This window comes from Plectrocnemia conspersa, unplaced genomic scaffold (genome assembly GCF_051122295.1).
Source record: "Plectrocnemia conspersa isolate PC_06_02 unplaced genomic scaffold, ASM5112229v1 ptg000001l, whole genome shotgun sequence".
Classification (NCBI taxonomy): domain Eukaryota; kingdom Metazoa; phylum Arthropoda; class Insecta; order Trichoptera; family Polycentropodidae; genus Plectrocnemia; species Plectrocnemia conspersa.
Genome location: NW_028277165.1, coordinates 29230049 through 29252440, shown reverse-complemented (window position 1 = coordinate 29252440; position 22392 = coordinate 29230049). Strand labels below are relative to the sequence as shown.

Here is a 22392-nt window from a genome sequence, read left to right as displayed (position 1 = left end):
GCTTATATATTCTCTGTTAGCCCTTCGCCTTTCCTATTCTCGATCGTCTGACCAATGCAATGATTAGAATTCCTTTTGCAAAATACTTTCTGACCCGCTTAAATATGCAATCGGCAAGCACATTTGCATCATTTCAACAAAGAAAAAACTTGTTCTTCTAAAATAACAAATAAATAAAGCAATTAGTTCTAGATCCTTGCAGATAGCGAGTCTGATCTATAAGATTCAGATCTCAGGTGCTTCATTCCGAAGCACAGATGTTTATTACCAAACCATATTTTTAATCTGTTCTTTTGGCAAATAAAACACCAATCAATTTTGATAAATTTAATAACAATTATACATACATATTTATATTACATGTATAAGAATTGATTTCGTATCAGGTGGTATATTCCATAACTTATACTTCATATTTGTTTATTTTTTACATAAATATTTCTCCTAATGTCCGCCTCGATAAACCGTAACGAGATTGCCCGTTTATTGCATAAAACAATATAACAAATTACCATTCTTATAAATGTAATTTGGAATGATTTGTAACTAGTGGTACGATACCAAATCAATATGAATAAACAGTGACCAAAGTAAATACTTAAACTGTAAAAACCGCAAGCAAGAGTGCTGCCATCCAAGATAAAAAGTTGCACAGTAAGATTAATGTTAATTCAAGATTTATAGGTAAACTGTATATTTAAAAAGGTGCAGTATATTTGGCTTACGCAATTTTGAAGAATAAAATGATATTCAGCACTCTTTCTTATCACGACAGAGTATCGCATGCACACATTTTATTAAAATAAAATATCTATAACGATACAAAAGAGCAAAGAACTCTCCGTTTGAGATTTTTACATTAAAAAAACAGATATTCACACTTATATAAAATAAAACTGACAATTGCTAGAAGATATATATTTGGTTAAAAATATATAAATATGTATTTACTATATTATTTTACTGTATTCAGTACAGAAAGAATATTGTCGTGCTTACTGTGATACTGCAGCATTTTGATCATTTTTTAAAGGAAAGGTTATGAAAGTGTCGCCATTAGATATGAACAAAAAATATCTTTAGTAATTAACATGAATGCGGAAGCAATCCATAATTTTCTGGCCCTTAACTATAAATAAAATATAATCTGAGAATTATATCATTGCTTAGAAACAGAAGATAATAAATCTATTAAATACATCTTCTGAGAACAATTATGGTTAATAACATCAAGTTAAATAGAGATTCATTGAGATGTTCTCATAAAAAAATACAATATAAATTTGATGATCATACTAAGACTTTTGTAAAAATTTGTGGAAAATCATGGACCATATACTTGTACTGATCTTGATAGGCATATGACATAAATAATAGTTAAAATAACGACGGCTATTAAATATGTTGATAAAATAATAATATATGTATAATATTCATATATGAAAAAGAAAGTATTGCCTATACATATATGAGTACATAACAAAAATATATTTAAAGTCATAACTTTTAGGCTTCGTATATATAAGAACGTATCGAGTTGGAGAAAAGAAAGCCGAGTGTCGCGGCCTATTGCTGGCGATACGTTGCAATGTCACAAGTGTGATTCGTCATACACCAATTACGCATTTCGTATTTTGCCAGGCACGTAGTTTTTGTCGATCGTCTGCTCTTGGAGGAACATATGGAGACACCGCTCATTCTGCGCCAGCGGATGACCAGCTATTTTGTTGATAAATACTTCCAATCCTGCAACGCAATAGTAATAATTAATTAGCCAAGTTAGTTGAGTTTTTTTAAATACAATGATATTGTAACTAAAAAAACACTAGTCAAAAACAAATAATTATTCTGGACGACGCAAATACTTTAAAAAATATCCGAAATTTGTAAGATGATATATCATATAAATATAGACAATATAACTTTAGCATTTAAGTATATATGTACAATTGAAAACATGACTATCATTCGAGAATGAAATAATTTTTTTTTATAAATGGTTAATTATACGTAAAAATAATAAAATGATTAGATAATATCGTATCTCTCTCTCTAAAACCAAAATAAAATCTGTAAAATTACTAAACCCAATTGTATATGGATACAGTCACTTAATTACAGGTATAATGAACACGCACAATACAACTTAGTGGCGAGATCTGAAGCTGTAAATAGCTAATTTTACTCATAATTGTATTATATTAGAATTAAAAACTGATTTGAGGGATCTAATACAATGGATCATATCACCAATTTTACTTAACAGTATATTTAGCGTACCTTTTCTGCGATCTTCGATAAATTCTTCTTCAAATATGCCATCGTCGCCCCGGAACGGCATTTGTCTCTTCCAGGCTTTGCCAGGCAGCGGTGGAACAACAATCTAAACAGCAGAGACAAGATTAAAATTGGAATTTATTAAATCCACTTGCGTCAAAATCAATACACTTACTTTACTATCTCTTTCTAATTCGTTCCGAAGCCATTCAAAATCGCTATATCTACGTCGCACGCTGGATTCCTTAACTTTAAATACGGGGAGGTTCGTCTGAAATGTCAAAAGTTACGTAAAGAGATTAGAACGCACTGTGAATACAATTTCGCGTAATTAGATAAGCGAAACTATAACTAAGGAAGTTTCTGATAATTTTGCAAATATTATACTAAGATACACTATTCCGGCATTTATATGTACCAACGAAAAACCAATAATTTGTAATTATTTCCACTATACACTTACTGTTTTTTAGAAACTTTTTTGTTGTAAAATATGCATATTTTTTATATTGGACGCATAAAGGCAAATACTCAAAATTTAATTTATCAACAATGCTGATGACATCATAGATTAATTTCGTCATATGCAATTTATAATGACAAATGATTTTAATAGAAAGCAATGTTTGCAAAATGTCTTTCTAAGAAATATTTAATGTATAGAACGACTTGATATCTACACTAAAAGAAAGCGAATTGAAATATTGAAATAGAGCAAAAGAAATTAATTTGATTAGAAGAATCGGACTCGAATGTAATATTTAAACTAAGACCATGAAGAAATAATAGTTACAGCTATGGATTTCTAGTAGAAAAGGGGCACTAGATTATCGAAGCATTGGGTAAAAGTACCGTTTAAGAGAAAGGTTCCAAATATAAGACTTGCAATATATAAGCGTCAATTACACTTGAATCAGATTGTTTAAAAATAAGCCATTACACCCAGTCGGCCTCCAGGCGTCATCGGTTGAAGCTGTGTGTCGCGTTTTTTAGAATTTGGATTTTGGACTTGTTTTTATTCCATATTTAAAAGAGAATTTCTCTGTTAAAGGTAAATATATATTACAATGTGATATTTTGATGATCTCATATATTGATTTATTTACTGGTTTTAGTATAAATTTCGTTAATAAATTTGGCAGCTTCTCGTGAATATACACTTTTATCAATTTTGAGGTTAGTTCCAAATACAAGATAGTAGTGTTTCGTTACTATTATATATTTACTATATAAATCGGAAGATGTTAATTTTAGAGACCAAATATTTATTCTATTTCTCAAAGAAAAAATGGAATAAAGATTCTATGTTACTTTCTGTAAGAACTGTGAAAATCAAGAAGATGAGATATTTAAAGATTTTGAAAGTTGTCAACAATTTTTTGAGTTATTTTTTAAAATGCGTAAGCCTACAATGAATAAATAATAAAAAAAATAAGTATAAATTATGAAACGTATTATTTTAAATGCACTAAAATTTGAATGTTGGATATAAAGTGTATTATATCATATATTTAAATATATTTTATAATTCATTATTACTTTTTTGGATTTGTAATAGAAATGTACCACACAATAAAATAGTTTTATAATAAAAAATTAGAATGGTTGAAACCCCCTGGAAAGTGTATACATAATGTATTAAAAAATTGTACATTGATATACTTGATCATAAATTTTCCATAGCCATACAAAAATAAATATTTTTTTAGTGTATTGTGGTGAATATCTGTAGAATGTTATAGCGCGGCGGCATTTCGCCCGTTTCAGAATACGTCTATCGAAGTCAAGGGACACAGTTACAAAAACTACGCTATAGGAGGGACTGCCGTATACGCTATAGGAAACTTTTTTTTTTGTTATTGGGGGATTCCAAATTATAGATTCCGATTCAAGAATGCTATGAACTAATGTGTCATAGAGGATGTGAATAACTGACGGATCATCAAAGCAAAAGGCGTTCCTCATAACAAAACTGAGCATCTTGGAAGATTTATCACAGATGTTGTGTAAGTGTAAAGAGAATCTCCACTTGCTCTCAAAAGTGATTCCGAGATCTTTAGTAGAAGTTTCACTAGCCAAAATGTTTCCAACGAGATCGTAGGAATAAACTAAAAAATGTTAGAAAATAATACGCTACCAGAGTATTTTAATAATAAATAAAGATGTACATAGATGTAATAAAATAAATAGAGATAATTTAAGGATAGATAGGTATAGAAAAACGAGTACGACAAGGGGAATACTAATATTCCTAGGACAATCTGCAAAAAAAAAATGTAGCAAGATTTCTCAATGGAAGAAAGAAACACCTTCGTGCATTAAAAAAGGAAATTATAATGTCTTTTTTATATTTTGTTTTGATATTTATTTAGTTATGGGCTTAGAAATTCATATGTTACTTGTCTCGTCCAAAGAGAATATTAATCAGAAAACTTTAACTACTATTTCGGAACCGCATCCAGGATGCTTTTATCAGTTTGCCTAATCGTCAAATAATAATGCCAACTCATTAAAGTCCTTTGCACATATTAACACCATCACATTAATGTGTGACAAAGTAAACAGCTGGGTTAGCAAAATTAATAATTTCAAAATAAAACCAAAAAAGTAACTACATGGAAAAAACTAAATGTTTATTCTTATCATTAAACGACGATTCAGATTTAAAAGACAATGAGGACGATGCAGAGTGAATGTTGTGTTCGAGAATGTTTACTGATGATAAATATGGTGAAAAATGAAACAGATAAAACCTTTATTTGTGCTGTTTGTAAGGTAGATAATAAATTCTAAATGTTTTTACTTAATTTACAATATGAGATGGAAAAAATAATAAGGACGACACAAAAACAAATATCAACTATCATCGCTTTTGATTAAAGAAACTACCAATATATATTTTTTATGGCCAAAACTGGTCGGCACTGGAGTAGCATTACTGTGACGGTTTTCGCTCTCTCTACCGGCAAGCCCGCAAGGGTTCGGACGCGTGCCGTCGCGCACCTTACAATGTAAACAACTGTAACCGTCAATAAATATACTACTGCAGCGGCTCAATCTGTGTCTAATTGCCATCCGCCACCATCACCGTCCCCAAAAAACATTAGTAAAATAATGCCATTTCGCTTCTGAAATAGACAGATTTTGCAAAAGAATATTATAATTTTTGTATGAACGACGGTTCCATTGAACGTTGGCTTCATCTATATGATAAACTCCCGGATTCTCAATCGAAATTATTAACAATGTGACCAGCAAATTATAACTCGAAATCAAAGGTTACTCAAAAAGTAATAAAGCAGACACATTATTAACACGTATAATAGATACAACGCGTCCTTGACATTGATAAGGACAATGTTTGACATTCAATGCTTAAATAGTTATTGTATGCCCAATCTATAAATTACCACATTTATAGCGAAATGTTACAGAAATTAGAAAACATAATCACATATTGATAGATAGTATTATATGACAGGTTTCTCCAATGAGTCATACAAATATGTACATACTCTTCAAACATACATTCATAAATGAAAATGTGTATTATTCAGAAATGATGACTTAATTATGCGTTCTTTTTTTTTGTGTTGACTCTGTTTTTCTAAAATACGGAGTTTTAATTCTAATTAGTATTCCAGAATTGGAAAACTATTGCCATAATGTATAGTAAAGCTAACCATTTTTATCCACTTTTACGAGTGAGCCGAAGTTACGTCTCACCAATGAACTGGCACACCTTTGAAATTGTTCAAACAATCCAATGTTGCATCGGAGATATCTTTTTCTGAAGAATCTTTGAAGACTGATAATGTGGATATCATATCGTTCTGGCCCTAAAACTAATTCAGAATCACTGTGATCATTGATATTTTAATTTGGTTTGTATCTTTTCATTGAACATAACATCACCAAAAATATAACAACCAATGTCCTGAACAGATTTTCTTAAATCTGAAATTTTATCATAATATAGGTATGTATACGTTTGATGATTCTAAACACAAATTTATATTTTAGACGATCCACGGTTTGACGTTTATTTGGCGAACAGGCACTAGGCGTGGACGAATATTGAAACCTATATCTCTCGGTTTGGGGTTTGCTCAAAAGCATAAAATTTGTAAATTAGTATTTGAATTCGAAGGTCATAAAGAAGAAGCTCATACGTCGATTCTTATCTAATTTTCGGGAAAAGCCGATAATTGATCTTTTAAGTATTAAGAGTACCGACCCTCATGCGCACTTCATAGTCGGTGTAGCGCTTCTTGGCTGCGCCCATGGTGGTGAGCGGGTTGAGGACGTCGATCTCGAGGAAGTTTGCGGGCGCGGCGTAGGCGTCGTCCAGGGTCTGTTTCTTGACGTGCAAGCGACGCGTCGCGTCGGCCGCCCCGCCGGCGCCGGCGCCCCCTTCGCCCTCGCCGAGCATTTTTCAACGGCCCGTCGAACGCCCGACGCCTCCAGCTGGCCGACGACGACTGTACAACGCCACCCAACGGGGTAACACCGAACGACTATTTTTAATTCGACAAAACTCGCTCTAACACGACGGCCATGTCCGTTAAACGACACTGAGACATCTTTTTATAATATTTTTCTTTTGTGAATGTTCTTCATTTATTGCCTTCGGTTGATCTTCTAAATAATTTCTATCAAAATCAGCAAGGGGATTTGTGCCAAATTTTAAGCCATATAATATTTATTTATTATGGCTAAAACTAGGCGGCAATTTATTAACACTTACGTCACGTGGTAAATATCAACTTACAAAATAATATGATTGTAGAAAACATGTATTGCTGTCGATTTAAGTATTATATTGTTAACGAATGGATTCAAATAATCTAGCCCGATGGTTTCATATAACTACATGCAATGGGCTCGAAATTTAGTAACGCATAAGTTACATCCAACGCTTGCTCTTTGTAGGTATACAAATCATATATACAAATGTGTAGATAACAAATCAGATAACACATAATTTGTTAAGCATCACCACACACAGTACGTCACTTAATTCCATGAAACGCCATATTGTTTAGAGATGTTTCACATAATCGGCTAATTCATACATACATATATAAAAAAATCTTTATAAAAAATGGTCAACTTATACTTAGTACTTACCAAAATAATCAACTTATACCTTTGGTAGGTATTAATACCTACCAATGGTTTGGAATCAATAACGTTATTAAAGAAAGTTCTATTTATGAAAAGTAAAAATATGGTATCGGGTTAGTAATAGCATAATTATATGAAAAAATATGTATTTACAAATGTATAGTTTTCTCAGCTTAGGCTCAACGCCACGTTCTTGAAAATAGTGTTTAGACGCGAATACTGTTAATACCATCTAGAATCTAGGTGGTGTTAACAGTATTCGCAACATATTGGTCCTTCGAACCGGATCAATATGTTGCGTATAGGGATACGCGTGCTGGTTAGTTCTTAGGTCTGAATCCAAAACACGTGGGTTTGTGGGTAAATCTTTATTGAGCTCGGCATGATCCGATCGCTTCGTAACGACGATCGGAGCCGACTGCTGTCAAATCGGGGACATTCTCGAACGCTGTAAGACAGCGTTCACGAACGCATACAAAAGGTGAAACGGGCGTCAACAATTGTGTTTTTAAAACAAATTTCAATTTATTTAGAAAGCATATAACGGCTTAAAGTTAGTTTATTACAAAATATGGCTCGGGTGTCATTTTGTAAATACAAGTAAGGCAGGTAAAGAGATTAGAGTTGGGGTTCACTTACAGTTATAAATGTATAGAAAGTTAGTTTTCCTCGCGTTGTCCTAAACAAGTGTGAGCGAGAAAGATGTATCATTGCTTTCGTTCATAGAACCACGGGTAACTAATCATCTCGCGTATTTTATTTTTAAGTAAGGGGTAACTCACCGGCACGGATGGGTTAAGAATGATGCATATGAATACATCGAAAGATTTGGTTTACAGTAGAATTTAACTGCACAATACAATTCCAGAACTCGTAGTATTGTTACGTCTACCCAAGGTTTGAAACTTAGGATTAGCAAGCCTTTGTAATTTTCGGGAATGCGAAGATGATTGAATAGATAGCAGAAGAGACTTATTAGTTTTCAAGAATTGAGAGTAATCGAGGCAAATAAAGCGGCAATTTTCTTAGTGTGTTGAAATGTTAATTTTAAATTTATATATTGCAAGAATTTATTTTGTACTTTGCTTAACTTCTCTTTTTGAGGAGAAGTCGTTATTCTTCTATGTATATTTGTAATTTATTATGAAAGTTTTTTCTACTTTTTTTCAACAAATTTTCCTAATAAAATATGAATTTTATTTAATTTAAATAAATATTCGTAAAAATATATCAATATTCTAATATAATGTATATAAAATAAATGACCACATCATCTTCTTACAAAATTGAGATTTCGAAAAGCTGAAAAAAAAAGTAATTGTTATATGCAAATTGATCATGCATAGAAATCTTTATTTACGAACAATGACATTTTGTATTACTTCGACATTAGGAAAAATATAAATAATCTCTTTTAATGAGCTTTAAAATAAATTTAGTCTGGTGTTGTTTTTTTTCCAAGTTGTTATTCTTTTATTGTCTTGAATTTATTAAAGGCAATTTATATAAGTGTGAAATTTAATTTTAATAAATAGTGTTTATTATTGTGTATTTCATTGTTTTTGTAAATTGATTCGAAACATTACTGTAATACACATGATTCAATAGAACATACCTTTTCACTGTTCATTTTCTTTTTAAAGGGAAATAATATATCGAAGTAGTAGAACATTAGAAGAATCAAGATAATAAAATTTTAATAATTCAATTATAATGTTTCAAGAAAATAGCGAATATTCCAATGATTAAGATTAATGAAATAAAAGTTATACTAATAATTGTAATGTAATTAATCTAATTTATCTAATACCTATTAGAAAATTATTTGTAAAAATAGTCAAACATAATATCTGTAAATAACAATCTGAAAATGATAATTCTCTTTTTATTTATCAACAAATCAGTAATCGAATTATACGATATTAATAAATCGAATACGTATTTCTCCAGAAAAAATACGAGTTTCATCCAAATTTATAGAAACAATATAAAATCTTTTATCGGAATTTTGGTTGCAAGTGAAAATGTCTTCGATGTAGAAGCACACATACCCTAATCTCCATGGATAATTTTAAATCATGTGATCGAGTGAAAATAGATCCAATTTTTTGAATAATTTAGCAACTTAATTTATCAATTCGCTCAAAGCAGAAAAGATAAAAGTAAAACCTTATTAAATTATTTTAGATTATAAGGTATGCAAATTAAACTTCTGCTTGTCCTGTAATAGTGGCGAATTAAGCCGATAGGAATCATTTGAGTCTAAAGGTTTAAAGTTTAGATCATACTTAGGAGAAAGATTTAAGCGCACAATTCAACAAACAAATCAAAAAGCTTGGAAGTTATCGAAAGAGCGTGGCACCATTAACTTGTTGAATCTTTAGTAGTTCCATGTCTTTGCGTGTTTTAATAGTGGTGAATGCTAAATAGGGTGCAACAATATATTTATGTATCACGCAATTAGTATAAATTTAAGATAAAATTTTAAAATTTAATGTTTTAAAGTATTTGTTTATTGGCAAAATTTGCTTATTCAATTGATTATTAAAATTAATTTTAATAATATAGATTTTTAAAAATTTATAATACTTTATTATTGAAAAAGTATACATTTCTTTAAAATATAACATTTATAATGCTTTAGAAAATAATTTGATTTTTACACTACTGTATGTGCAGAGAAAAGAATTTCGACGCGCACAATGAGGAATGACATTCTAACACAAAATGTCACATCTGGTTTATACCGATAATTATTGTGTGCACCTATTTATTTATATATTTGAAACATTTTGTGTATATTTAATTAAGTGATATTTTATTTGTTGAAAATATTAATTGTAAAATAAAATTTAGCGGGATCGAAGTATGTACATATATGGAAGATCGGTGTTCGCAATCGCGCGTATTTTCGAGTGGCAACATTGCCGGTGACTTGGCGTCTGTTCCGGCGGAAGCGCGTCGCCGGCTCTCTAGCGCGTCGGTCGGGTTGTCGCTCGACGCGTTCTCCTCGGTCATTCCGTCCTCGTCCTTCGCTCGCTCCGGTCGGCCCTTCGCCATGAAGAAGGAAAACGGCAACGAGTCCGCCGACTATGTGAGTATTCGCTGTTCTCTTTCGCCGGACTTCGCCGCCGCCGACGCCATTAGCTAACGACGCCATCTTTTTTCAGGAAAAGGAGCCCGAACACATTCGCAAGCTGTTCATCGGCGGGCTCGACTACCGCACCACTGACGACTCCCTCAAGAAGCATTTCGAAGAATGGGGCGAGATCGTCGACGTGGTAGTGATGAAGGATCCGAAGACCAAGCGCTCGCGCGGCTTTGGCTTCATCACGTACTCGCGCGCCCACATGGTGGACGCCGCCCAGATCGCTCGCCCTCACAAGGTCGACGGAAGGTGAGAACGACGCCATTTTTTCCGTTTTTGCACGCCGAGCACGTGCTCTAGCTTTCGAGGTTATATTGAGCGCCTTTTTCTTCGCTCTTAGGGTCGTCGAGCCAAAGAGGGCCGTTCCCAGACAGGACATCAAACGGCCCGAAGCCGGTGCCACCGTCAAGAAGCTGTTCGTTGGCGGGCTCAGAGAAGAGCACGAGGTCGACGACCTCCGCGAGTACTTTAAGCCGTACGGTGAGATCATCGATGTGAGCATCGTCACTGACAAAGAATCCGGAAAGAAGAGAGGATTCGGCTTCGTCGAGTTCACCGACTATGATCCAGTCGATAAGATATGCTGTAAGTGTTGTTTTACTAGTACTATTCAGATCAAAATTGAGCATGACGCCAGGTGGCAACTCGAGTGAATAAGTCGCGCAGTGTTGCCAGTAGATAAACATGATTGAGCTTGAGGGGCTTTCTTATTATTTTTTACAAAAAAATCGCATCCCGACAACGCTGGGCGATCATAACCTTGACAACACGTGTCTGATAGTGGCGGGAACAACATCTCATGGACGCGTAGACGGGCGTTAATCATTCGGTCCAATAATTATCGTAGCTTATATCAAACTTACCTAAAAATACTGTGTAAATATCTGCTGTTTAGCAAAGTAAAATAGCACGTGTCTGGTAGTAGCGCGGGAAGGGGGCGGGTCATTGGATAAAGTCGACGCGCTCTGACTTGATTTTGTCGCTATTTTTTTAAATGCAAATTTAAAATATTGCTAATTTTAACGATTTTATGATTTTTCTGAATTTTAATTCAAATACTACAAGAAGAGTATTGAATCTGTTAAAAAAGTTATGATAGCATAATAATTTTCTTGATTTACATACCCCCCCCCCCCCAATATTCTTAACAAACATCTGACCCTAATTTTATTACTGGTATATGAAAAAAAACTTTTGTATTTAATAAGTTCTCTTTATTTATACCAACACTTTCAGTTGTGCTGATCATAAACATATAAATCACATTACGAAATTCAAAAATATCACTGAATAGATTGATAAATCACATAAAAATTACTATACTTCATCATTGCGATTTCTTTGATTTCTTAAATTTGTGACTTACGTGATGTACGCAAAATTAATACGCTAGTAGATATGTAGAAAAAAGTAAAATGGAGATTCTTTACTGGGCAAAAATGCTTCTCAAAATCCATACAGTACTAGCCACGGTGGCAAGACTGAAACACCAATTAATGCAAGTATCAAAAAATGTCGATTTAAATTTTCGAAATTTTCTGTTTTAAACAATTTTCAACCATATTGTGTATGAAAATGATTCGGTTTGACGACGGCTTGGTCCAACGTCAAACACGGTGAAAGGGTCAATACAATATTGTATGAGATATAGCCCTTATAGTAAGTAGTTCTATCTCAAAGGCGACTACTTTCGCAATTTGCGCATTAAAGGATAAATGATGCGTATATGCGTCGGCGGTCCTTAACTCTGAGGCACGGAATTTAAAAATGTAAAAACCATACAAAAATTTTATTTTTGTAAAATTTAAGTTGCTTTATATTAATTATTAATCCTTTTGAGTCCTTTGCTCACTCGCATTGGTAAGTTTTTATAAGTCCAAATATTTTTTTCTCTTATTTAAAATTATATCTTGAAATTAATAATCTTATAAATAAGAAAACCAAATGAAAACGTATTTGTAATATTTCAATTATTACATAAGGTATAATAAAAGAAGAAATTTCTTACAAATTATAAAATTTCTTATAAGTTACGAATTTGTATAATCCAACAAGATTAATATTAGTACATTTCTAGAATCAATATCAATTAACACATTGTTGTCGGGTGATTTCGGGCATTGTCTTAAGCCTGGCGCGGGCCATTTTTTAGCAGCCGCGGAATTAATCGGAAACGAAGAATTTCCGCGTTTTTTTCGGAAACTCGCCATAACTTTTATACTATGCAATATAAAATTATGAAATTTTAAACCCAGACTTACCATAAACAGTACTATCAAATAAAGAAGAAACATGGAGGTTGACACTTTTATATTCACTGGAAACTTGCGTTTATTTTGCACATAAAAGTACTATAAAAATGTATGTAATAAAAAATCGAATTAAACACTAAATAAAACTAAAATATGTCACAATTTGTTTTTATGAATAGTTTTTGAACGTATGATATCTCTAAAAACACATACCTCTGTGTAGAGGTATGTCAAAAGGTACATATCCACACTTTTGGTCCAATCATCAATAATCAGATAAATTATCCACACAAATTCATCGTCAGATTTCTTTTCATCGGGTGAAAACATTTCGGGGTGTAAAACTATTTTTTAGACAACCGAATGACCGAACATTTACGCGTAACTGTACTGATGTATTTTTTTATAACAAGTCACAGATGTCGCAATGACTGTTGCTTGTTATCTACCCCAGGTCAAGTTTCATTGGAATTTGTTTTGTTTTCTCACTCCCGACCATCCCTTCTTTTACATCAGGTAGAAAGTAATTCCTCGAAGCATCTTGAATAGATTTGTGACATAATGGAAGATATTTGGGATAATAGGATTTTTTTATAGTTCGTTATTTAACTTTTTGTACGGTATAAAAAAATCAATATCAAAATTAGTACAATACATTTGGTGGAATTGTAATAAATGCGATGACGAATAAAATAATGTCTTTATTGAATATCAAAGCAGTGATATCTAGCTGCTGACAACAAAAAAAAATGCAGTTCAAATTACACGGATAAACACGTGAGCCGACTTCTAGCAACAGACTACAAAAAACGGATTTTTACGGGTCCCGCAATCCAGCAGCAGTTCCGCAAAAACGGAAAAATCCGTGTCCCGACAACAATGTGTTAAATTAAATTTAATTATAAAAATAAAAATAAATAAAAAGATATTACATATTTCTGCCAAACTATAGTTTATTTCATATAATATAAAAATATATGATTTAGAAGAAATATTTTTTTTATTATATTGTATCATTAATTCTAACCCTATAATTAAAAACTGACTATTTCTGTAATTTTACTTTCTTAACTCTTTGTAGTTCAAAGTTTTTTAACGACAAAACGGGAAAAAAATATTTTTTGAATGAATGTATTTAATTAAATAATTAACACTCGGTTTTAGGATCAATACAAGATTTTTGATCTGAATGTATTTTTTAAAAGTTGTTTGAGGTCTTAGATAAACAACTTCATGGGTGTTTTTTTGCTGTCATCTTTATTGCCATGTTTACAAGTGATCAAAGCGCTGGGCTCGCACTGGTGGCGTGCGAGCCCGCTGGCGTTGAAAAATCAAGAGTACAGTACAATACGCCAGTGTTACCCAAGTGCCGCCAAGTTTTGGCCATAACAAAATCTATATTCAAATATAAATAGGCTCCCCTCCCCATAGAAGGATAAAATCTATATATTTAAATTGTAGAAATATTTAACTAAAAAATAAAATAAAACAGTTATTATTAAAAATTGCATGGAGGAATAGTTAAAATCACAACTTTCGTCATTACAAAAAAATAAATACTAAAGATTTTATTTTTATTATATAATTTTTTAATAGCCAATGTTATAGAATAAATGTGTAAATATACAGCCGCTTTCAACTGCCGAAGAACCTGCGCTGAAAATTTTCAAGTTGATCGCTCAAGCAAATACCAATGTGATATCTGTTGGTGAAATTACTAACTAATTTAAATATATGGGACTATTTGTAACTTTGGGTTTTAATAGAATAGCACTTGTAATTTTTCGGGGTGGTATCAAAAATATCCCACCATGTGTATAAACATATCAAAAAGGTGTTTGATGTATTTATTTGGTAAGTGGATTAAGAATATAAGTAATATTGCAGTCCAGCTATACTGTGATTTCAAATGGTCACCGTATCGTTTTATGCTGCAGAAATCGACGCTCTAGACTTAATTGGTTTTTGATTATACATCATTGACCGTCGAGCCGAAAGCTACACCCACAATCACTTCTCGACTGAGTTGAAATTGTATTTGTACTCGTTTTTATTCTTTTCATTCTTTCACAGTGCAAACTTCTCACTCGATCCGAGGGAAGACAGTAGATGTCAAGAAGGCTATTTCTAAACAAGAGATGGAACGTGGAGGAGGCGGCATGGGCGGAGGAGGAGGAGGAGGCGGTGGGGGTGGACGGAACATGGGAGGCGGTGGAGGAAGCGGCGGCGGCCGCATGTCTAGAGGAGGCGGAGGCTGGGGAGGTCGCAACAACCAGAACGGAGACTGGAACAGTCCGAACCAAGGTTTGTGTGATTGAAACGCTCCCATTTCACAGAACTTGCCCCGGTTGAGTCGAGAATGTCTCAATGCGGTTTCCGTTCCTGTGTAGATCGAAAGCCTGAGCTCGCTATGTTGCGTTGACTTAACACTGTCCAATGCAATACAATGCCTGGCGACATTTATTCTTTTTAACTCTTCGATTATTCCTTATCTAAACGCTGTCTAAACTTTGAATTGTGTATTAAAAGAATCGATTGAAATTTTAGGGTACAATCAAAGCTGGAATCAACACCCGTGGAACTCTGGCAACAATTCGGGCGACTCTTGGGGTAACAACCAAGGGGGCGGTTACGGCGGAGGCCAAGGGGGCGGCTGGGGCAATCAGGATAACTTCGGAGGTAGTTATCAGCAAGGTTACGGAGGCGGACCCGTACGTAATCAGTACAATCAGAACAGACCCGCTCCGTACGGAGGACCCATGGGAAACAATCAAATGGGCGGCGGCGGAGGATACGGTAACAATAGTGGAGGAGGAGGAGGCGGCGGCGGTGGGTACGGCGGTAACATGGGAGGAGGAAACATGGGCGGTGGCAACATGGGTGGCCCTCGTCGATATTAAACTCCGCGTGAGTATTATTTAATTCTCTATCTCACTACATTACTCACTATCGTTGATCTCCGGTTATTTAGACTTTAGATAACGCTGTAATTATTTACAGTTGTGTATTTGTTCGATGACTAATGGTTCTGTTAAAATATAGGTCCCGTTCGCTATAAGCTAGTCAGACAGGCAATCAGAAACTTGGCTACGCTTAAACCGTCAGCTAGATTAGTGGAAAATATCAGGATACCGAGCTAGTTCGCCACTCTACGATTCTAAGAAGCTAGTGAGGCTGCGTCTGAAACATTAGGAGAGATATTGAAATAGAAAATTGGCCAATAACGAAAGAAAGACAGTCTAACCGTTTCGTGAAAACAGTGTAGGGTTATATGTCTTTTTTTTATATAAATAGCGTACGTATGTGAAACTATTGTGTATTCAGATTATTTTTTTCTGTAATAGGCAGATCTGTAGACGTTAGATAGAGCAGATGTGCGTTCGTTTGAATTGTGTACGTTAGTTATTCAGTTACCCGTAAAGGAAGACAGGACCATGGCGATGAATTAGTAATCGTTCACGAATCAGTCAAAGTGTCTCTTAGCCAACATTCTGTTTCTATTACGGATAATTTAAAAACTCGATATATAAAATTATGAGAAAAATAAAGAGGATAACATATGTTTATTATATAATATCGCATATATTTTTTATGTATTTAGTTTTCTTTAAGTGTATTACTAAAATAGTGAAGGTAACGATTAAATAAAACACAATCTTGTGTAGCTATGTTAAAATGTAATTTTAAGGAGCGTAGGAACCACTCATTTAATGTTCATTTCCGATCTTGATTAGCATAGTTAGGTTTATATACACAATGATACAATGTCAAAATATTTTAGATTATGTAATTTATATTCAATAAAAGTATTCTTTTAAAAGATCTCAGGCAAAGTTTAATTAGGGTTTCAATTTATTATATCCTGACGATATTTTTAACGAGTTTAAATATTGTTTATTTTACATGGGGATTCCACCTGTGGCCTTTTAACATCCTGGCTATCCTGCGAGCTGCGTTGGTGCGGTAAGTAGCCGGGAAAGCTTGTCGAGTGAGACTCCGGAGTTAATTCGCTTAGGGTGTTTGTTGTGTTTACTAAAAGAGAATGTACCTTACCCTTACCCCATTTCCTGGACTGTGATGAACTCGAATCTTCGACGGTATAAAACAAGAGGTATGGATGCGCGATAGTATAAAGAACAATAACAAAGGACGTTTACAGGATGCAGTGACTATTTTCGGAGATAAGGTGAGTTATTAAAATAGGTGCTCGTTTTTGAAACGCGCACTGCATACATATAGGAAATGCTTATTTTTAGTTAATATTCCATGATTCACCATTACACAGTTTTATGTATTATATTTTGGTAATAAAACTTTTCAAGATAACTATTGGTTTTATTTTTCTCATGTTTGTCCAACTGTTGACAGTGGTAGTAGGAAATTCAAGCAGGTTTGTTGCCCATTTGGAGCTTGAGCTGTGGTAGCGTAAAAAATATTCGTTTTTGTGATTAGTTGAGTAGTTCCGTAGCATAAAGGTAAATCAAAGTTTTTTTTGTCACTTCAAAACTTGGAAGTGATAATTTTGTCTACAAAAAAAAATATTTTATTTAGTTACTTTCTTAGTAGGCCTTCAAGCTTTCGACAAATTGGTATTAAAAGCATTCTTTTTGTAGAAAGATGTGTCAATTGACATGGTGTTTTTTTTATTATCTATTTGCTCTGCAAAAATAATCAATCCAGAGTTCTGGTATTTTTAAAAATTACCATTGATATTCGAGTTCTGAATTTTTATGATGTGATGTGACTCGGATGATGTGTCAGCTAATTAGGTGTGAAAGTAATTAGTAAATATATACTATTTCTAAAATGACCAGTGTAGAAACATGATTCTGGATGTCATTTGCTTGGATTAGTGCAGTGCCATTGTATGTTTTTATATGTGACCACATTGGCCTGTCGGCTGTTGGGTTATTCTGCATTTCCCTTAATCAAATGATTTGGGGAAATAGAATGACCTTCATTTACTTCATATTCATGGCGTACGACGAACAATTTAAAAATTATTGGTCGTGGTGGAAGTCGGTCGATCTTCTATGACTGACTGGTTAAAATGCTCCGACTCCCCAGCTCTGGGTTATATGAAGTCAATAGTAAACAAATATATAATACAGATTTATATTCATTAAAGTAAAATTACTTATATTATAATCTTAAATTACTTATGATAAATGTATTTTGGTTACATGTAATACAATAAATTATATTTATTGAAGTAAAATTATTTATATTAATAGTATAATATACTGTTCTTCATTTAAAAAGTTGAGGCTGTCAAGTTCAACTGTTCTTCAGTCTTGAGTTTTTTTAATCTCTTGGATTGGTTTATGCGTAGCTGTAGAAGTCTCTTTTGGCGCTCTTCTGCCGTCTCGACGGTGCGCCGCCACGCCTGATACTCTCGCAGCTTTCTCAATCTTAAGCTGCGCTGCTTCGGGGTTTCGTTTGCTATCCGCTCTGCTTGCTTCAGCCGCATCTTCAGCAGTCGCTCCTCTCTCTTAGCCGGGTCTTCGTCCGATTTAATTTTCGTTCGACTCCTCCGGGGTTGAAATGCAAATTTGTTATTTTTAACTACCTTACTGTTGGAAGTTAGCAGAGATTCATCTATCTCACTTTTGGAGGTTGGCAGAGATACGTCTTTCTCGCTGTTGGAGGTTGGCGGAGATTCGTCTACCTTATTGTTGGAGGTTGACGGAAGTTCGTTTACCTCATTGTCGGAGGTCGGCGGAGGTTCGTTTAATTCATTGTTGGAGGTCGGCGGAGGTTCGTCTACTTCATTGTTGGAGGTTGGCAGAGATTCATCTACATCATTTTTGGAGGTTGGTAGAGTTTCATCTCGCCCATCGTTGGAGGTTGAAGGAGATTCATCTACCTCATCGTTGGAGGTTGGCGGAGGGGTATCTGGAGAGTATCTGACCTAAAAATATATTAGTCTTAACGGATTATCTGATACAAAAATATAAAGAAAATGAGCAAATCAGTTACTAACGAGGACATTCTGAGAACTATCATCTAATGGTTGTACAGGATTGGAGTTGCGTTCTAATGCTTCTGCTTCTGATTCTTCTTCTTCTCTTTGCCATTCCCCATCTAGTGATCCATTTATGTTTGAATCTGGGTTTAAAAGTAACATTAAAATCCACAATCGTCAATAAATATTATAACGTAAAGATGATGTAAAATATAACAAATAATTTAAAACAATGTTGACTAATGGGAAAAGTTATTGAAATGGTTTAAATATGTATGTATGTCAGATTTGTGGGCTTACTCGGTCGAGTTGTGTATATGAAGACTAGAGAAAGTCAAGATATATACTTCGAACACGGTGCTGGAGAGAGGTTCTGGCTACTTATAGAGCAAAGAAAATTATTGTAATATTTCGATTGTAGATGAGCAGAATATTCAAGAATAACTAATTTGTATGAGAAGAATTACATAGGTAAAGCGACAACATGGAAAGACTACTTACTGGGAAAATTGTTCTTCCCTACTGGTGAAAACGAAGTTAACTAAAATTAAAAAAAAAAAAAAATTTAAAACAAAAATATTAAATTTATTCAATGGTATTTTAAATAATACTTTTGAACATAAGTGCTGGTAATTAAGATTTATTACAAAATCTCAATGTGTTTTTTTAGTATTTTGCTTAAGCCGACATTTAATGTAGATGTATAATTATATAAATACACATTATTCTACACAATTTTGAAGAAAAGAATCTGTGGTGACCAAAATAAGATCAAGACTTCGCCAAGATGAAGATCCCAACATAGGAGGATGAAATAGCAAAAGGGATGAGAGCGAAAAAAGACGTGACATTCAAGCCATCCCATCTCTGAAAGCTAATTAATGTGTTGAAAACAAACAGCAATATATATATATATATATATATATATTGCTGTTTGGATTTTAGTCCCCAAAGATGAAGAGTGACAGACTCTTTGAGACGTTAGATGCTCATTTAAAAGTAAGATCGCGATAGTATCCGTAGCTAATATAATAATAATATTTTAATGAAATTGATCAAAGGAGATGCTTGTGTATCGCACTTTTTTTTTCATCTCTTTTGCTGACGTTTCGACCTCTGATGTTAGGGTTGGCGAAGTCATCTATTTTGTAGACATCTCCAAAACTACTGTAATAAAATCCGTTGAAAACACTAACATAAAATATCGTCATACTAAAATACAAACACATATATATATATATATATATATATATATATCCATTTGCATGCATTATTTTAAGAAAAGATTGATTTTCGACATTAGGGTATCTATATTGTAGCAAGCTAAATTGTAATTTAATAAAATAAATGCTAATCTCTCAGCAATAAGGAAAAATAAAAATAATAAATTACAAGATCAAATCAAAGACAATGCCGCAAAAAATCTGCATTGGCAGAGAATAGATCAAGGCTTGATGACCCCGACATCGTAGGTAAACACACACAACTGTTTCAGTTTCTTTAAATTTGCGATCATGGCATGTTCATTACTGCCGAAACATTCACCAGTAAGTCTCAATCATGATAAAATAAAGTTTTATAAAAATTAAATATCTGTATAGTTATTTTTATAGCTTCTCATTGTGATGAATCCCGAGATCTAAATAATATTACTTGCGAACCTCTAAAAAAAACCACGAACGTATATATATATATCTTTTCTCTTGCAGGTTTATTATGATTTTCTCGGCAGTAAATATTTATTTGCAAGAACTTTGTATAATAGTGTCAATAACTGCAAATCATTCTACACCTTTTCATGCATTAGCACCATGCCCGAGACATATCCGGCGTTTCTGTAAGATAGAGGAAGGGTCATGTGATGGAAAGAAGAGTACTCATTTTATAGAGCAGAATTAAAATTTCTCAAGCAAATAAATATTTTAAATTAATTTCGTTCACAATGAGGCAAGCATCCTCAGTGTATGTATATATATAAAATTTTTACTGTTTGTAAGTCATCGTAATCTTATTTTGCAATGAGTAGTTAACGAAAAGAATATCTCTCTTATTAAAGTAACGTTTGATTATTGTTCAAGCTAACTTTATACACAGATTTTTAGTTGATAATTCAGTATTCAGTTATATTCAGTAATACCTCGACTTATGCAAACTTAGAGTTACGCAGTTCTTGATTTTTTTCGTTGTCAACACTATCACATGCTATTTCAACGTTTTTCTTGTTGTGATACGCATTGGGCGCGTTTCGCGTGAACTCTACGTGTACGATTACGTTTACGATTATTTCAGCACAGTTCAACCAGAAAAGCACATGACAATTGCACGCTGGACAGAAGGTCTCAGCTCAATTGAGAAAGGCCTAAAAATTGTAGAAAACGTAGACTAACGAAGAACGCGGTATAGTTGCAAAGAAAGGAATAGAAAAATGATTAGCTTGCTACTAAGAAACTTTGCGTGAAAAAAAGAAGACATATGTATAAAGAACTGTATAAAGAAGAAAATATATATACATATTTCCACTTATCGCATAGCCCCGAGGTATTACTATTCGTTACTGTTAAAATTTTTGGCTTTAACAAGTAAAAATGTTTATGTTAAGAGGAAACTAGAAACTATTGATTATAGGAATATGGCTTTGAAAGAAAATGTAATGAAAAAAACGAGAAATGGGAGTGGAGAGAGTATTACCGAAGAAGTGTGCAAAGCTGTCGTTGGGCCAGAATTCGTTTACTTTGACGTCGACGTCTCGCAGAGAGACAGCGGAGCAGCTGGCGACGTCGACGGGGCTCGAGTCAAGGCCGGCGACCTTGCAGCAGAAACGGACGTAGCTGAGCGGCCACCCATCGAGGGTGGTGAGAGGGGCATCGGACGAGGAGAAGCCTCTGACCGATTCGAGGAACGCCACGGGGGCCAACATCTCGTTGTTGACGACGACGTAGGGTACCGTAGTATCTTGGGTCTTGACCAAGCCGCAGGGTCCCGGGAGGCCGGCTAACTGAGCGTGCGTCCTCTGTAGGAAGACGAGCAGGTCTCGCGCCTCGCTCATTCGCAGCAGGGGATCCCCCTGGCGCATCGGATCCGCACCGGGCGATGCGGCCATCGCGAGACGCAGCACCTCGTCAGCGGCGGCGGCCACGCCTTTCATCGAGGCGCAGTCGAACACTTGGGGACTCACTAGGAAATTGACAGCCGAACGGATGCTCTTGGCCGAGCAGTAGCGCTCTCCGGCGCGCAACACGCACGGCACCAGCGCATCCCCGAGCTCCTCCCACGCTTGGGGCTCTGCTTCGGACTCGGACTCGGACTCCACCTCCATCTCCATCTGTCAAAATTAGCGTTCAGCTGTCAAACGCACAGCCGCCATCTTATTCAAAAGCGACGTTCGCGGCGCCGATCGATACGACTAATCGGAGACAGGGTTACCAACCCCTTTTCTAACTTTTCATCTGCGAATACAAATAAATTAAACATTTATTACCACCACCTTCAAAATTAATTATATTTCAAATATTCATTGATTATTATTTTTAATTATATTACATAAATACATTTTTAATCATTGCAAGTGTATGCTTTTCTAATCTTATGGTTTCAAGATTATAGGCCTCTGGTGTACAAGTGGA

General features: G+C 34.3%; 3 protein-coding genes across 4 annotated transcripts; 1 reads left to right on the top strand and 2 right to left on the bottom strand.

Moving 5' to 3' along the window:
- Positions 1-312: 312 nt before the first annotated feature.
- Snx3 (sorting nexin 3) lies at positions 313-6762 on the bottom strand. Its single transcript, XM_088197153.1, has 4 exons — positions 6515-6762; positions 2453-2548; positions 2281-2383; positions 313-1746 (listed from the first exon to the last, which is right to left on the bottom strand). The coding sequence occupies exons 1-4, from the start codon at positions 6707-6709 to the stop codon at positions 1619-1621; spliced, it is 522 nt and encodes a 173-aa protein (XP_088053279.1). The 5' UTR covers positions 6710-6762; the 3' UTR covers positions 313-1618.
- Positions 6763-10356: 3594 nt separating this feature from the next.
- On the top strand, positions 10357-17130 carry Hrb87F (Heterogeneous nuclear ribonucleoprotein at 87F). Its single transcript, XM_088197139.1, has 6 exons — positions 10357-10498; positions 10575-10801; positions 10893-11137; positions 14878-15108; positions 15352-15711; positions 15847-17130. The coding sequence occupies exons 1-5, from the start codon at positions 10463-10465 to the stop codon at positions 15702-15704; spliced, it is 1092 nt and encodes a 363-aa protein (XP_088053265.1). The 5' UTR covers positions 10357-10462; the 3' UTR covers positions 15705-15711; positions 15847-17130.
- Positions 17131-17907: 777 nt separating this feature from the next.
- Positions 17908-22179, bottom strand: LOC148239527 (uncharacterized). 2 transcript variants are annotated; one of them, XM_088197056.1, is made up of 4 exons: positions 21945-22179; positions 19271-19310; positions 18788-18912; positions 17908-18715 (listed from the first exon to the last, which is right to left on the bottom strand). In XM_088197056.1, the coding sequence occupies exons 1-4, from the start codon at positions 22089-22091 to the stop codon at positions 18059-18061; spliced, it is 969 nt and encodes a 322-aa protein (XP_088053182.1). In that variant the 5' UTR covers positions 22092-22179; the 3' UTR covers positions 17908-18058. The 2 variants fall into 2 exon arrangements, with proteins under 2 accessions (XP_088053182.1, XP_088053172.1); XM_088197046.1 differs by lacking the exon at positions 19271-19310 and having other exon boundaries at positions 21458-22178.
- Positions 22180-22392: the final 213 nt, after the last annotated feature.

Excerpts from the sequence above, each read along its gene's own strand:
- Snx3 (XM_088197153.1), bottom strand. The coding sequence starts at position 6,709 with ATGCTCGGCGAGGGCGAAGGGGGCGCCGGCGCCGGCGGGGCGGCCGAC. Across the intron at positions 2,384-2,452 it reads AATTAGAAAGAGATAGTAAA|ATTGTTGTTCCACCGCTGCC; the intron begins GTAAGTGTATTG and ends TCTGCTGTTTAG. Across the intron at positions 1,747-2,280 it reads TATCGAAGATCGCAGAAAAG|GATTGGAAGTATTTATCAAC; the intron begins GTACGCTAAATA and ends ATTGCGTTGCAG.
- LOC148239527 (XM_088197046.1), bottom strand. The coding sequence starts at position 22,091 with ATGGAGATGGAGGTGGAGTCCGAGTCCGAGTCCGAAGCAGAGCCCCAA. Across the intron at positions 18,913-21,457 it reads CAGCTTTGCACACTTCTTCG|ATTCAAACATAAATGGATCA; the intron begins GTAATACTCTCT and ends TTTTAAACCCAG. Across the intron at positions 18,716-18,787 it reads ATAGTTCTCAGAATGTCCTC|GTCAGATACTCTCCAGATAC; the intron begins GTTAGTAACTGA and ends ATATATTTTTAG.
- Hrb87F (XM_088197139.1), top strand. The coding sequence starts at position 10,463 with ATGAAGAAGGAAAACGGCAACGAGTCCGCCGACTAT. Across the intron at positions 10,499-10,574 it reads GCAACGAGTCCGCCGACTAT|GAAAAGGAGCCCGAACACAT; the intron begins GTGAGTATTCGC and ends ATCTTTTTTCAG. Across the intron at positions 11,138-14,877 it reads TCCAGTCGATAAGATATGCT|TGCAAACTTCTCACTCGATC; the intron begins GTAAGTGTTGTT and ends ATTCTTTCACAG.